This window comes from Sinocyclocheilus rhinocerous, unplaced genomic scaffold (assembly GCF_001515625.1).
Source record: "Sinocyclocheilus rhinocerous isolate Xijiao unplaced genomic scaffold, SAMN03320098_v1.1 scaffold1268, whole genome shotgun sequence".
NCBI lineage: Eukaryota > Metazoa > Chordata > Actinopteri > Cypriniformes > Cyprinidae > Sinocyclocheilus > Sinocyclocheilus rhinocerous.
In genome coordinates this window covers 967,550-979,736 of record NW_015664016.1, presented here as the reverse complement: position 1 = coordinate 979,736, position 12,187 = coordinate 967,550, and the positions used below count along the sequence as shown (strand labels likewise).

At 38.1% G+C, this 12,187-nt stretch overlaps 3 protein-coding genes across 3 annotated transcripts in view; 2 read left to right on the top strand and 1 right to left on the bottom strand.

The window, feature by feature from the left end:
- ttc6 (tetratricopeptide repeat domain 6) overlaps positions 1–3,620 on the top strand; it is a 29,853-nt gene extending 26,233 nt beyond the window's left edge. Inside the window, exons 30-32 of the mRNA XM_016539659.1 lie at positions 284–457; positions 553–778; positions 3,320–3,620. Coding sequence (XP_016395145.1) covers positions 284–457; positions 553–778; positions 3,320–3,492 — 573 coding nt within the window. The 3' untranslated portion in view covers positions 3,493–3,620. The remainder of the gene's footprint in view (positions 1–283; positions 458–552; positions 779–3,319) is intronic.
- Positions 3,621–7,009: 3,389 nt separating this feature from the next.
- Positions 7,010–8,240, top strand: sstr1a (somatostatin receptor 1a). Its single transcript, XM_016539674.1, has one exon. It carries the CDS (start codon positions 7,042–7,044, stop codon positions 8,143–8,145), a length of 1,104 nt encoding a protein of 367 aa, XP_016395160.1. The 5' UTR covers positions 7,010–7,041; the 3' UTR covers positions 8,146–8,240.
- An 830-nt stretch (positions 8,241–9,070) lies between these two features.
- On the bottom strand, positions 9,071–10,948 carry clec14a (C-type lectin domain containing 14A). Its single transcript, XM_016539673.1, has one exon. It carries the CDS (start codon positions 10,931–10,933, stop codon positions 9,800–9,802), a length of 1,134 nt encoding a protein of 377 aa, XP_016395159.1. The 5' UTR covers positions 10,934–10,948; the 3' UTR covers positions 9,071–9,799.
- Between the last annotated feature and the right edge of the window lie 1,239 nt (positions 10,949–12,187).

The following is a 12,187-nucleotide window of genomic DNA, read 5'->3' as shown; positions in this document are numbered from 1 at the left end:
GGGGTCCCCTCGGTCCGTTCGCCCGGTGCGACCGCACCAGTTGCACCCCCCTAAGGACGGCCCTGTATATACCATTGTGGTAATATTTTACAATATTACTGCCTTTATTGTATTTTTGATAAAATAATTGCAATCTTGGTGAGCATACAAGACTTATTTCAAAAACATGAACAAATCTTACAGTATCAACCCCAAATTTGTTTAACAGAATGTATTTATTTATTTAGTCAGTTTTTTGGTGAATTTTTCCTATCATATCTCTTCTTGTCTTTGCCCTTTTCAGTGTAACCCTCATGCAGAGCAGCTCTTCACAAACCGAGGTCTGATCCAGCAGTTCATGGGAGATAAAGCTAGTGCCATGAAGAACTACCAGACCGCTATCAGCCTCAACCCTGAATATTCCCTCACTTACTTCAACGCTGCCAACCTCTTCTTTTACAATGGACAGTTTGAGCAGGTAAAACCAGAGGCAATTCGGTACTGACTCTCTTGAGACTCTTGAGACGAGAGTCGCTGAGATATATAGTGAGTCTCATTTTTTCTGCGACACAGGCATGTGAGTACTACAGCCGAGCTTTTGAGCTGGACCCCTCAGATGAGTCTGCCATCCTGAACCGAGCCATCACTCACGCTCTGCTGCGGAAGGTCCCAGCATCCCTGCAGGATTTCAATGAGGCTCTCTGCCTCAACCCGCTGTCTGCACATGCCTACTTTAACAGAGCCAACCTGTACTGCTCTCTCAGACAGTTTCAATCAGCCGAGAGGGACCTTACGCAAGGTGAGCCGTAGCAGACTGAGTTCACTGCCACCTTTTATTAAAGGAGCAGTATTCAACACTCATGTACCATTATGTCCCCTGAAGTCAATTTATACACTACCAGTCAAAAGTTTGGAAGAATTCAGATCTTTTGGGGTTTTGAAAGAAGTCTCTCATGCTCGAGGCTGATAAAAACAGTAATATTGTGAAATATTATTACAATTTCAAATAATAGTTTTCTGCTTTAAAATGTAATTTATTCCTGTGATCAAAGCAGAATTTTCAGCATCATTACTCCAGTCTTCAGTGTCAACTGATCCTTCAGAAGCCATTCTAATATTCTGATTTGATGCTCGAGAAATAAATACTTTATTCAGTAAGGGTGCATTCATAATAATAAAAACAGTTATTTTAAATTGTAATATTTCACAATATTACAGTTTTTTACTGTATTTTTGATCAAATAGCTTTCAGAAACAGTAAAAATTGTAATTATTTAAAACTTTTGACTAGAAGTGTATATGTCATTTAATGATTTTTGCACTAAACATTCTCATTACCATTTTCCATGTCTTTTTGTCCAGTAGTATAACACAGGCTGTATTTGTTACTTATTCTTTGTAGAGGCAAAAACTAAACTAACTTTTGTTTTTAATTCTATTTTTATTTGTATTTCAAGCTGACATGAGAAAGATAACCTTATTGCAACTAATTTGGTAGTACGCAGATATCACTAATTCTCCTATGAATACTGAAGGTCACATTAATCATCATGCAGCGTGTCGTGAGAGAGCAAGACCAAAAGCTGACTACAGAGTATATTGTGTTTCTTGATTTCAGTGGCGTATATATAGAAAGGTTATTATGTTCCAACTTTGAAGCTTCCTGATATTAATATGCCAATAATGATTCATCACTTTACAGGGAGATTTGTACATCATGCCGACTTTCAATGTCATCTGCACTTAATTCTGTCTGATAACACTGGCTGATCTCTCTGTGGAGGGCTTTTGTCAAGATGATGAATGGAGAGCTGGTGAAAAGATAGCAAAGTTGTCTTTATCCTCAACGAATCCAAACAGTCATACACGTGCTAGTCTCAGTCTTATACAGCATGCAGTCAGACCTCCCACAAGTCCACTCATTGACCGTCTGATACAAATTGCACACTGAAATCATTAGCTGTAAGATTTTTGAACGTTTTTGAAAGAAGTCTCTTATGATCACCAAGGCTGCGTTATTTGATCAAAAATACAGTAAAAACAGCAATATTGTGAAATATTATTACAATAAAAAATATCTATTTTCTGTTTTAATGTATTTTAAAATGTGATTTATTTCAGAACTTAAATTTCAGCATCATTACTTTAGTCTTCAGTGTCACATGATCCTTCAGAAATCATTCTAGTTTGCTACTCAGGAAACCTTTTTTATTATTATCAATATTGAAAGCAGTTGTGCTGCTTAACATTTTTATGGAAACTGTGATACTTTTTTTTCCCAGGATTCTTTAATGAATAGAAAAAGCTCAAAATAGCTGTATTTGATTGAATCTTTTATACATGAACTTTTGTAGCATTATAAATGCCTTTGCTGTAGTGTAGAACAGACTTAACACTCAAGAGTCCAAAGACTGACTTCATTAGTGTGTGTGTGTGTGTGTGTGTGTGTGTGTGTGTGTGTGAGGCAGATGAATGCTTTCAGCACACACTTTCACACACAAGAGCATGATGGGTTTGGCCACATGACTGCCTGGGAAAAAGAAAAAAGACACAGAAGGAAAACAAATGCAGCAACCGTGTACTGCTCTACAACTAGAGACAGGTGGTTACTATGGTTACAGTGTAAACCAATTATAGATTTCCTCTTGGCAGGCTGCATATTTATGAAGTCAAACACAAGGATGTGCAAGCATTTCTGATATAAAAAAACAGTGTTTCTCAGAGCCCCTCCGCCTGCGGCTGAAACAGGTGGGATATTAGGAAACAGATGGCCCTCGGTATCTAATGAGTATGTTCTCCGTGAATGGAGTAATCACTTGCTATTCCAGCGTACGCTTTCAAACAATCTAATTTTGTTAGCCGTAAATAGACACATTGAACACTTATCCTATAAGCCCTAAAAATGAGTTTTTCTACATTATCTCACTCAAATCAAGGCCTTTACATGTGCGAGCTCTTTGAAGCAAAACAACGTCTGTAAAGGTACCAGGCGAGCAATGGTAATTTATGCAAATGCAGATGGCAAATTGCTCGCAAATTGTCCCTCTTGTGTGAACTAAAAAGTAGATGTCCTCCTATTTGCTGTCTCTCGCAGCCTGATGTTTCAGTCACGAATAAGCACTGGGTGATGTGTGCTAGCCTAATATTAACATCAGTCTCTCTGTGAGAAGAACAGAGCTGAGAGACGAAGTGTGAACAAAGCTGTTGTGGTGAAGACAACACAAATAATGCTACACCTATCTGTGTAAACAGGAGACAGATTCATAAATGCTGGGGAAGGTGAGAGTGGCATTTTGCTCTAACATATCTCTGTGTGTGTGTGTGTGTGTGTTTCCTGAAGCTCTGATGCTGCAGCCTGGAGATGCTCTTCTCTATAAACTGAGGGCTGATGTTCGGGGTCATCTGGGATGGAAGGAGCAGGCGCTGGACGACTACAGAACGGCGGTGGAGCTTCAGGACTCGAGATGCTGCTCAGGGTTGGAGAATGATCAAAATGAGATTTTTGCTTCTTAGATTATTATAATTCGCTAATGCAATACAGTTGTTGAACATTTTTGTCTTCATTTTGTTGCATGCACTCAGTTTAAATTTGTGAAATGTGAGAATGTTTGAAACTACATTAAAGAAATAATTGAATGTGTGGAAAACCAAGATCCAGATTGACAATTTAATTTGATTGTTTTTTCCATCATTATGATTCCATCATATATCGTTCCATCATAACGATTCCATCGTTATAATACTCTACTAAATTAAAACATAGTTTTTATTCTTTATTTCTTATTCTACACCAGACAAATATCATTAGCAAATGTTAAATAATATAGTAATTTTAATTGTAGTTTTTTATTAGTTTTTATTTATTTAAATGTATTTTTTTAATTTTAGTTTAATTTTTTATATATTAAATTAATTTAATAATAAATTAGTTTGTAGCTAAATTCAAGAAGAATAAGTATATCATCTTTATGTTGAAAAAGCTTCATTGCATTAAAAATATTCTTCAATTTAATTCATATTTTATAACATTTTATTTTGAGTGAATAAGCCATGCTTATTAAAACATGGTTTGTTGTCGGTAAGATTTTTTAGGGTTTCTAAAAGAAGTTTCTTTAGCATACCAAGGCTGCATTCATTACATACAAAGTACAGTAAAAACAAAAATATTGTGAAATTGTATTACTATTTTAAAAAACTATTTTCTATTTTAATATATTTTATAATGAAATGTATTCCTGTGATGCAAAGGTGAGTTTTAAGCATCATTACTCCAGTCTTCAGTGTCACATGATCCTTCAGAAGCCATTGTAATATACTGATTTCCTGCTCAAAACATATTTCTTATCAATGTTTTTTTTTGTGAAAAAAATTGTGATACATTTTTTAGGATTATTTTTTAGTATTCTTTGAAAAACAGCATTTATTTGAAATAAAATCTTTTGTAACATGATGAATGTTTTGGGGTCACTTGTTGATCATGTGTCCTTACTGAAAAAAGTATTGATTTCTTTAAAAAAAAATCCTATGACCTTAAACTTTAGAATAGACTGCATAAGAGCTGCTTTGCTTTTTCTTTTCTGTCAGCCAAGAAGGTCTAAAGTACCTGCAGTTTCTCATTCATCAATAGCAGATGGTCGGCTGATTCATGCAGCTCAGAAGTACACAACCTGGATGCCGCCATCTTCACTTCATGGACAGGCAGTTTTATTCACTGGTGAAACATCTACTATGTTATAATGAATTGTTTGCAATTGCAGTTTACATTTTTGAATGATCATAAATGGAGAAAGATGTTTTTTATTCCACAAGAGTTTTAGTGCAGACTGTACATTTAGCAATTAAATATCACAATAGCAGAAGTTTAATACTTAGGGTTTAGATCGGATTTTAACCAGAATGAGATATTTGTTCATTAGATGTAATTATTTTGGTAATTACCAACTGTTTTAATTGTGAAACAATTAATTTGCTGACTAAAATTAAATCAAATGTCTAAATAATGAATGTCTTTTAATAAGCAGCCTAACAGCCAGACAGCTGTATCTACCTGATGTCTGAAATCATATTTGCCCTGAAGAAGTCAGGTCACTTCATATAACACCGGGCAAAGACTCTTAACTAGATGGAAAGAGAGAAACACCTGCTGAATGATCTGGCTCTTCTCCAGTTCAGAGAGAGAGAGAGAGAATCTCAGAAAGAAGAGTGTGAAGACAGCCATCTGCTCCTCACATGTTGTGCTCTGACTGGGCTCATTACATTTCAAGGACAACACAAGTCTCCATCTGTGAGAAAAAATGAGGTATCACTCAAATTCTGACAAAAGTGTTTCAGGTTTTTGCTATTCTTATATCCTATTTTCAAGGTGTGAGCATTTTGAGATGGAGTGTATTAGCTTGGTAGCGAAGAGGGTAAACTTATTTCAGGTGTGAAATGGTTCTTACCAGCTGTCTTGTTAAATGAATAGAATATTGTGGGCATGTTACAACATACTGAAATTCTTCAAACTTTAATTAGAGTTGTTTCCCCCGAAAATGTCCTTAGTCTGAGACTTAATTTTTTTTTCAAACACTTTCAAGCGACATCCACCAAACTCAGCACCTGCAGTCTCCTCTGACATAATGTGTTATATGTTTTCTTACAAATCATATGGATGACAAATTGTGTTGTCACTTTAGATAAAAGCATCTGCTAAATGAATAAATGTAAATGTTTGGGGGGAAAATCCTATTGACTACATTTGAAAAACTGCAATCCCTCTTAAAGTTACATTCACCAAAGAGGCATAGTGTAATGCAATGCAAAAACTTTTTTCAAGGACTCAAGTTAATAATTTGTTATTCATTGTTTTTATGTACTGTATGTATTTATTTATTCATTGGGCATTTAGCATATTACTTTTCCCCAGTTAAAGCTGAACTAGATGCAACAGGCTCTATTTACATGTGCATTTAAGTATAATTGTTCATCTATTTATTTGTTTATTGTATTTACACACATTCAGAGATGCTTCTAAATGTGGTGAATCAGAAACCTGGTATTTTTGCCTAAACTATATAGTCCCTCAAACAGCATTCGTTTTAACTGAAGCTGGATTATTTCCTTTAGCTTTGCATCCATCACTAGGTGGTGCCAGAAATAAGCACAGATGAGCTTTCTCTTCACACTCACGGGTGCTTTGTTGTTATTATAAGGCATTGTGCAGTACAAGAAAACTATATAAAGACTATGGCAACGGTCACAAAAGATGCCCATATCAGGGTTCAACCGAATGACTCCAGATTCAAAATACAAAAGCTTTTCATTTGTTCCGTGGACCTTCTGTAAAAGCCCTTTCTTTGTCGTAGGATGAACAACATGTTTTATTCCATTTTAGAGGGAAAGTGCATGAAAAATTGCTATTAATTTTAAACTCACCTGAGTGTGAAAACTAAGACTACCTGTTTTAGCCCTAAAAAAGAGCATCTAGTCTGTGTGACTGCTTGCAACTCATTGCAAAGGCATGGGTTGGGTTTCTAATAAATATAATCATAAACAAAATTATTTCTAGAACAGTCCTGTGACAACGTCGAGGACATGACCGTAATGAAATCTCCTCCAGAGACGCAAAGGTCAGTTTTATTTTCTCCTTTTTTCCGCATTTGAAGATCCAAAAATCCAAAGCAAGAAAAAGGAGTAAAAGCAAATCAAGCTGAGTGTTGTTTTAAGTTACCGGAGGCAACAAGAAATACAAAATGTATGTAAGGACTTCTAGTCCTTGTATGTGTTGCTTTGTTTGATATTAAAAATGTCTGTTTTTATGATATTGAGTTAATACTGACATTGAAAAGAAGGTCTAGGTGTCGTCAAGTCAAGAAACTATTTTTGTTTCTCAGACACGCTCACAAACCCATTAGGAGCCGATGGCGTCACGTTGCACGTGTGACGTCTGTGAATGTGATGCATGTGGATGTGGAGTAACTGTCCATGGTGCTGAAACCGCCGCAGCGTCGGGATGCGCCTTCCATTTTCTGAGCGCGTATTTATACACTTGAAATCCACAGAAAGGCTCAAAACAGTGTCGGAATGCTGCCCAACGACACCTTCAAGAACCTGGAGGATGGTTTCTATCTGTTAAACTTCTCCAGCAACGAGACGCATAACGGGGATTCTCACGGCAGCAGCGCGATCTTCATCTCCTTCATCTATTCCGTAGTGTGTCTGGTGGGACTCTGTGGGAACTCGATGGTGATTTATGTGATCTTCAGGTATGCGAAGATGAAAACTGCGACGAACATCTACATTTTGAACTTGGCGATCGCGGATGAGTTACTCATGTTGAGTGTGCCTTTCCTTGTCACCTCTTCTTTACTTCACCACTGGCCCTTTGGTTCTCTCCTGTGTCGATTGGTTTTAAGTGTTGATGCCATTAACATGTTCACCAGCATCTATTGTCTGACTGTGTTGAGTATCGATCGCTACATCTCCGTGGTGCATCCCATCAAAGCAGCCCGGTACCGGAGACCCACCATCGCCAAAATGGTCAACTTGGGGGTCTGGATGTTCTCCATTCTGGTCATCCTACCCATCATCATCTTCTCCACCACTGCACCCAACTCTGACGGATCGGTGGCTTGCAACATGCAGATGCCTCAGCCCGAGCGTCAGTGGATGGCTGTATTTGTGATCTACGCCTTTCTGATGGGCTTTCTCTTCCCTGTCATTGCCATCTGCATGTGCTACATCCTCATCATAGTGAAGATGCGGGTGGTCGCCTTGAAAGCGGGCTGGCAGCAGCGCAAAAAGTCCGAGAGGAAGATCACGCTGATGGTGATGATGGTGGTGACGGTGTTTGTGATCTGCTGGATGCCTTTTCACATCGTGCAGCTGGTCAGCGTATTCGTCCAGCAGCACAATGCCACCCTCAGTCAGCTGGCTGTGATTTTGGGATATGCCAACAGCTGTGCCAACCCCATCCTGTACGGATTCCTGTCGGACAACTTCAGACGCTCCTTCCAGAGGATTTTGTGCCTCCGCTGGTGGGATAACGCCACGGAGGAGCCCATAGATTACTATGCCACGGCTCTGAAGAGTCGAGGATACAGTGTGGATGACTTTCAGCCGGACAATCTGGAGTCGGGCAGCACGTACAGGAATGGCACCTGCACATCTAGAACTACAACGCTGTAGGACTCGGTATTACAGCATAAAGACTTTTGTTATCTGTTGTCATTGCAGTATGTGTTTTGTGTTGAAATGTATTGGTAAGACTTCATAATAACGTTCGTTAATGCCATTATTAGCTTATATAATGCTTAATCAGAAGTTAATGTGCATTTTTGCCTGTAAATGAATGTGCATGAACTTTTTATGCACATTATATAATGCTTTGAATGGCTTATTAATGAAAGTTATTATAAAGTGTGTCGATATGGGAAAAATGTGACGTTCAGATAAAAAAAAACAAAAAAAAACAAAAAAAAGAAATATCCAAAGCCAAATATTTAGTTGTTTATTTTGAAATGGAATAAAACCTGGGGAAATCATTCACTCTCAGTGTATTATGTGGTAAAATTTGTATTTTCCTAAGGAAGCTTGCAGTGCTTGCAAAGCAGGAACAAAACAGTGTTACAGGTTTTGGATTTTATGTTTTGGTTCAGTGTGTACAGAAATGAAATCAGAACCGCCTTGCATTGTCATGACATTCATCTAAATTAAGTATGCAAATATATGCAAGAAAGAAGACCAATCGCAGTGCAGTAGCTATGCAAATGTAACATCACCGCAGTCTTTGAAGTTTTGAGTAGCACGATTCTGTCGATGTTAGTCTTTAACATTTAATGTTACATTTCTTTAAAACCGTGTTACGTTACCAAAAAAAAAAAAAAAAAAAAACTGAGCAAATGTTCGAGTCTGCACTTTTTTTTTAATATATGACACAGGTTAATTTAAATTAGGCTATATTTCCAGTGATAGCAACGATGAAATATATACATAAAGCATAATTACTCTATTTTCTTTATTAAAGGTGCACTCAATATTTTTCTCTTTAAACATGTTTTGAAAAATATATTATTGTAAATTAATAAAAGAACAAATAACAAATACATCTGCGTGATACTGCAATCATATAAACAACAAATTCTGAGTGAGAGGGTAAAGCTGCTGTAAGCGATTTCAGCGCCTTTCGCGGCACCAAACGGAAGTGCACAATAATAACCTGACTAAACTCACACCGGAGCCACGCGTCAGTGGTCAGATTCTCCTTTTTGCTGTTTACAAGCAGCCCCAAAAACAAACATGATCTCACGGGACATCTATTTCAGCGATATTTGTTATATATCGATAATAAAGACATTTACGTGTGGTACTCAAAGAAACGACCGCCGCGTACAGCAGCTTAAACATCCGTCTTTATTTATGGCTATAACTCTTCAGTTAAAAAGACACGTATAAAACTTTCATGTTGTGAAACATAGAAATATATAATTAGAAAACAAATCCAATTGCAATATTCACACAATATCTTATATAGTTCTTACATCTCCACATAGGTGCATTTAAATATAAGCTATGAAAGAGTAAACCAATACAGAGTAGTAGGCTTCTCATAAATCTAATTACCGTCGATGTGACCTATAGGATTTCCAAATCCACATTGGAATAAAGACCCTGATTTCAACTGTGAGACAAAATGGCAAATGAAATTCAAAGGCAGTAATTACACAGCACTCTTGTGACTCCAGACCTCACACCCAAATGTTCTGAGAGAGGAATATCTTGCAGTAAGCACCCTCATGTGTCACATTGAATTATCTTTTACATTTGCACAGTCTCTCCCAACTTAGGTTTCTTCTTTTTCATTCACCTTCTCCATGGAGCTGGATCCATTCAGAGACACAGCCTCCGCCTTCCTCCGGGCCAGTTTTATGGATCTCTTCCTCAGGCAGCCTTTCACGATGGCCGCCACGATCACCAGCAGCACTATGAAAATCAGCAGAGCTATAATCACAGGTACTACGATATTTGAAATGTCTCCAGAGCTCTCCTCAATAGGCCCGACTGTCTTCATTCTGACATCATCAGGCAGAGATGTAGGTTGAGTTAGCACAGACTTGCCCCTGTTTATGTTTGAATATTCACTGTTTTTCAGATTGGTGGTGGGCGGCTTTGCCGATCCATTACAAATGCCATCGTCATTGTACAAACATAGACATTTGTAGGAGCCTTCTGTGTTCAGGCATCGTTGCTCGCATGGTTTGGATTCTTCACATTCGTTTACATCCACACAGTTTCCGGATGCATCCCTCCTGTAGCCTTTTTTGCACTCCAGGCAGAGTTGCGATATATCCACGTTTTTGTCACCGACTAGAGTCCAGACTAGATCTTTGGAGCATGTCAAATTGAACCTGGCACCAGAAAGGCAAACAATCTGACGTGTGTACGGATCATTTGATTGCTCAATCATATCATGTGTGGCGAGTATTTCTGGTCGAGGACACACCAGCTTGACGTTTCGTTTGCAAATGAAAGGATGTTCCTGTTTGCAGGTGGAATCCACAAACCCATTGCTTTTTGCACCAGAGTCACTGTATTCCACTGAAAGCAGCCCACAGCGAAGATTTGCGCAAGTACCCGAAGGTTCGGGTTTCCAGGTTTTAACATCAGATTGAGTGCTGTTGTCCACCGTCCAGTAGAATCCTTTAAGAGGCAAATGCTGTTCAACACAAATGCCTTTATACTTCTTTAGTCCAATCCAAAATGACGTGGTGGTTTGGTTATTCATATCCCAGATTGTTTTCAGAATCTTGTCCATTTCCTTCTCATTTGGAATGTTGGTCAAGAAACTTCCAGGTTTGCAGTAATTCTGAGCATTTTCGAATGAGAGTTTGTTCAAATGAACAGTGTAGGATGATTCGAGCAAACAACGTGCCATGTTGAGGAAGCTCACAAGATATAATCCCATCCAGAGCTCCATGTCTGCACGCTGACTGGAACTAAATGAAACTGTCTGCTTTCTTAGCTGCCCCTGTGAGGTCCTCCCAAGACAACAAGCACAGGAAGTCTGTTCAGCCTTGATACAGCCGTTCACTTCCTCTTGGGTGCTGGTGCTCCTGAAGCAAAACAAACGCAACTATGAACAAAATCGGTTGTTGGTGAAACAAAAGCTCGCATAATACACAGACTCCCGTAGCAGAGTGATAGATGAGCTCAAACCGATGGGAAAAGCCTATGTTCCTTGGCACAGGATCTGTTAAATCCAAGCATGGATCAACACAAATTACCTCCTTGAGGGTTTTAGGTTTCAATACCTTGGAAACATCATAACTGCCTATTCTAGCATTCCCTCATAAAGATATGTGTAACACTGGACAAGGACTTTTCCTATTTATTTTACTTGTTCATTGTGTCTGTAACAGGATTCTTTGACAAAACAAACTCTGGGGAAAAATTCCCGAAAGCATCGCTCATTGCATTTGGGAATGCGCTTTACAGTAGTCCTATACCTCTGTTTACATGTCACACTTAACACTGTCAGATTCGAATGCGTGTTGATTGACCTCAGTGTGTGTTTTCAAGGGCTCACGTGGGACTAATGCGGTGTTGAATGTCCCATGACTAACACAGTATTATTCTGTCCTTCTAACAGGCCGCTTCATGACGGACCAGCAGATGCTTCCTGGAGGAAATGTCAATGAATGGCAGGAAGTGAGGTTGAAGGGGGCACTTGATTTTATGCTCTACAGTCTGGAGGGTCAGGGGTGGAGAATAAGGACAGGGAATGGAATTATGGGTAAGAGGAAAAGGAGTTACCAGTATGCCAAGAAAGAACAAAGAACAAGAAGTTGAAATGAAGGTGATACAGGTGTTTTGGGAGAGCTCTGCTGTTTTGTGAGCCAACAATTTACAAGCAAACCAGCCTTTAAAGGAGAGGTATGCTATTGCTTTTCTAAGGAAAATTTTTGCTGAAAATTTGTGTCATTCCACCCACCAGCCACCCCTAAAAACACCCTAGCAACGCCCTAACAACATAGCAATGTCCTTAAATGCACTAAGAACACCTTAGCAACATTTTAGATTGACTTTTTGAATCCTATAAATTATAATTTAAAAAATAAACAATAATAAAATTATACATTATATATATATTTTTTTTTTCAAGAGGTATATATAATGTAAATAAAAAGTAAATAATAAAGAGATAATAACAATACAAAATTTTATATATGAA

What these genes read in the sequence shown, in the direction of transcription:
- sstr1a (XM_016539674.1), top strand. Translation starts at nt 7,042, where the DNA reads ATGCTGCCCAACGACACCTTCAAGAACCTGGAGGATGGTTTCTATCTG.
- clec14a (XM_016539673.1), bottom strand. Translation starts at nt 10,933, where the DNA reads ATGGAGCTCTGGATGGGATTATATCTTGTGAGCTTCCTCAACATGGCA.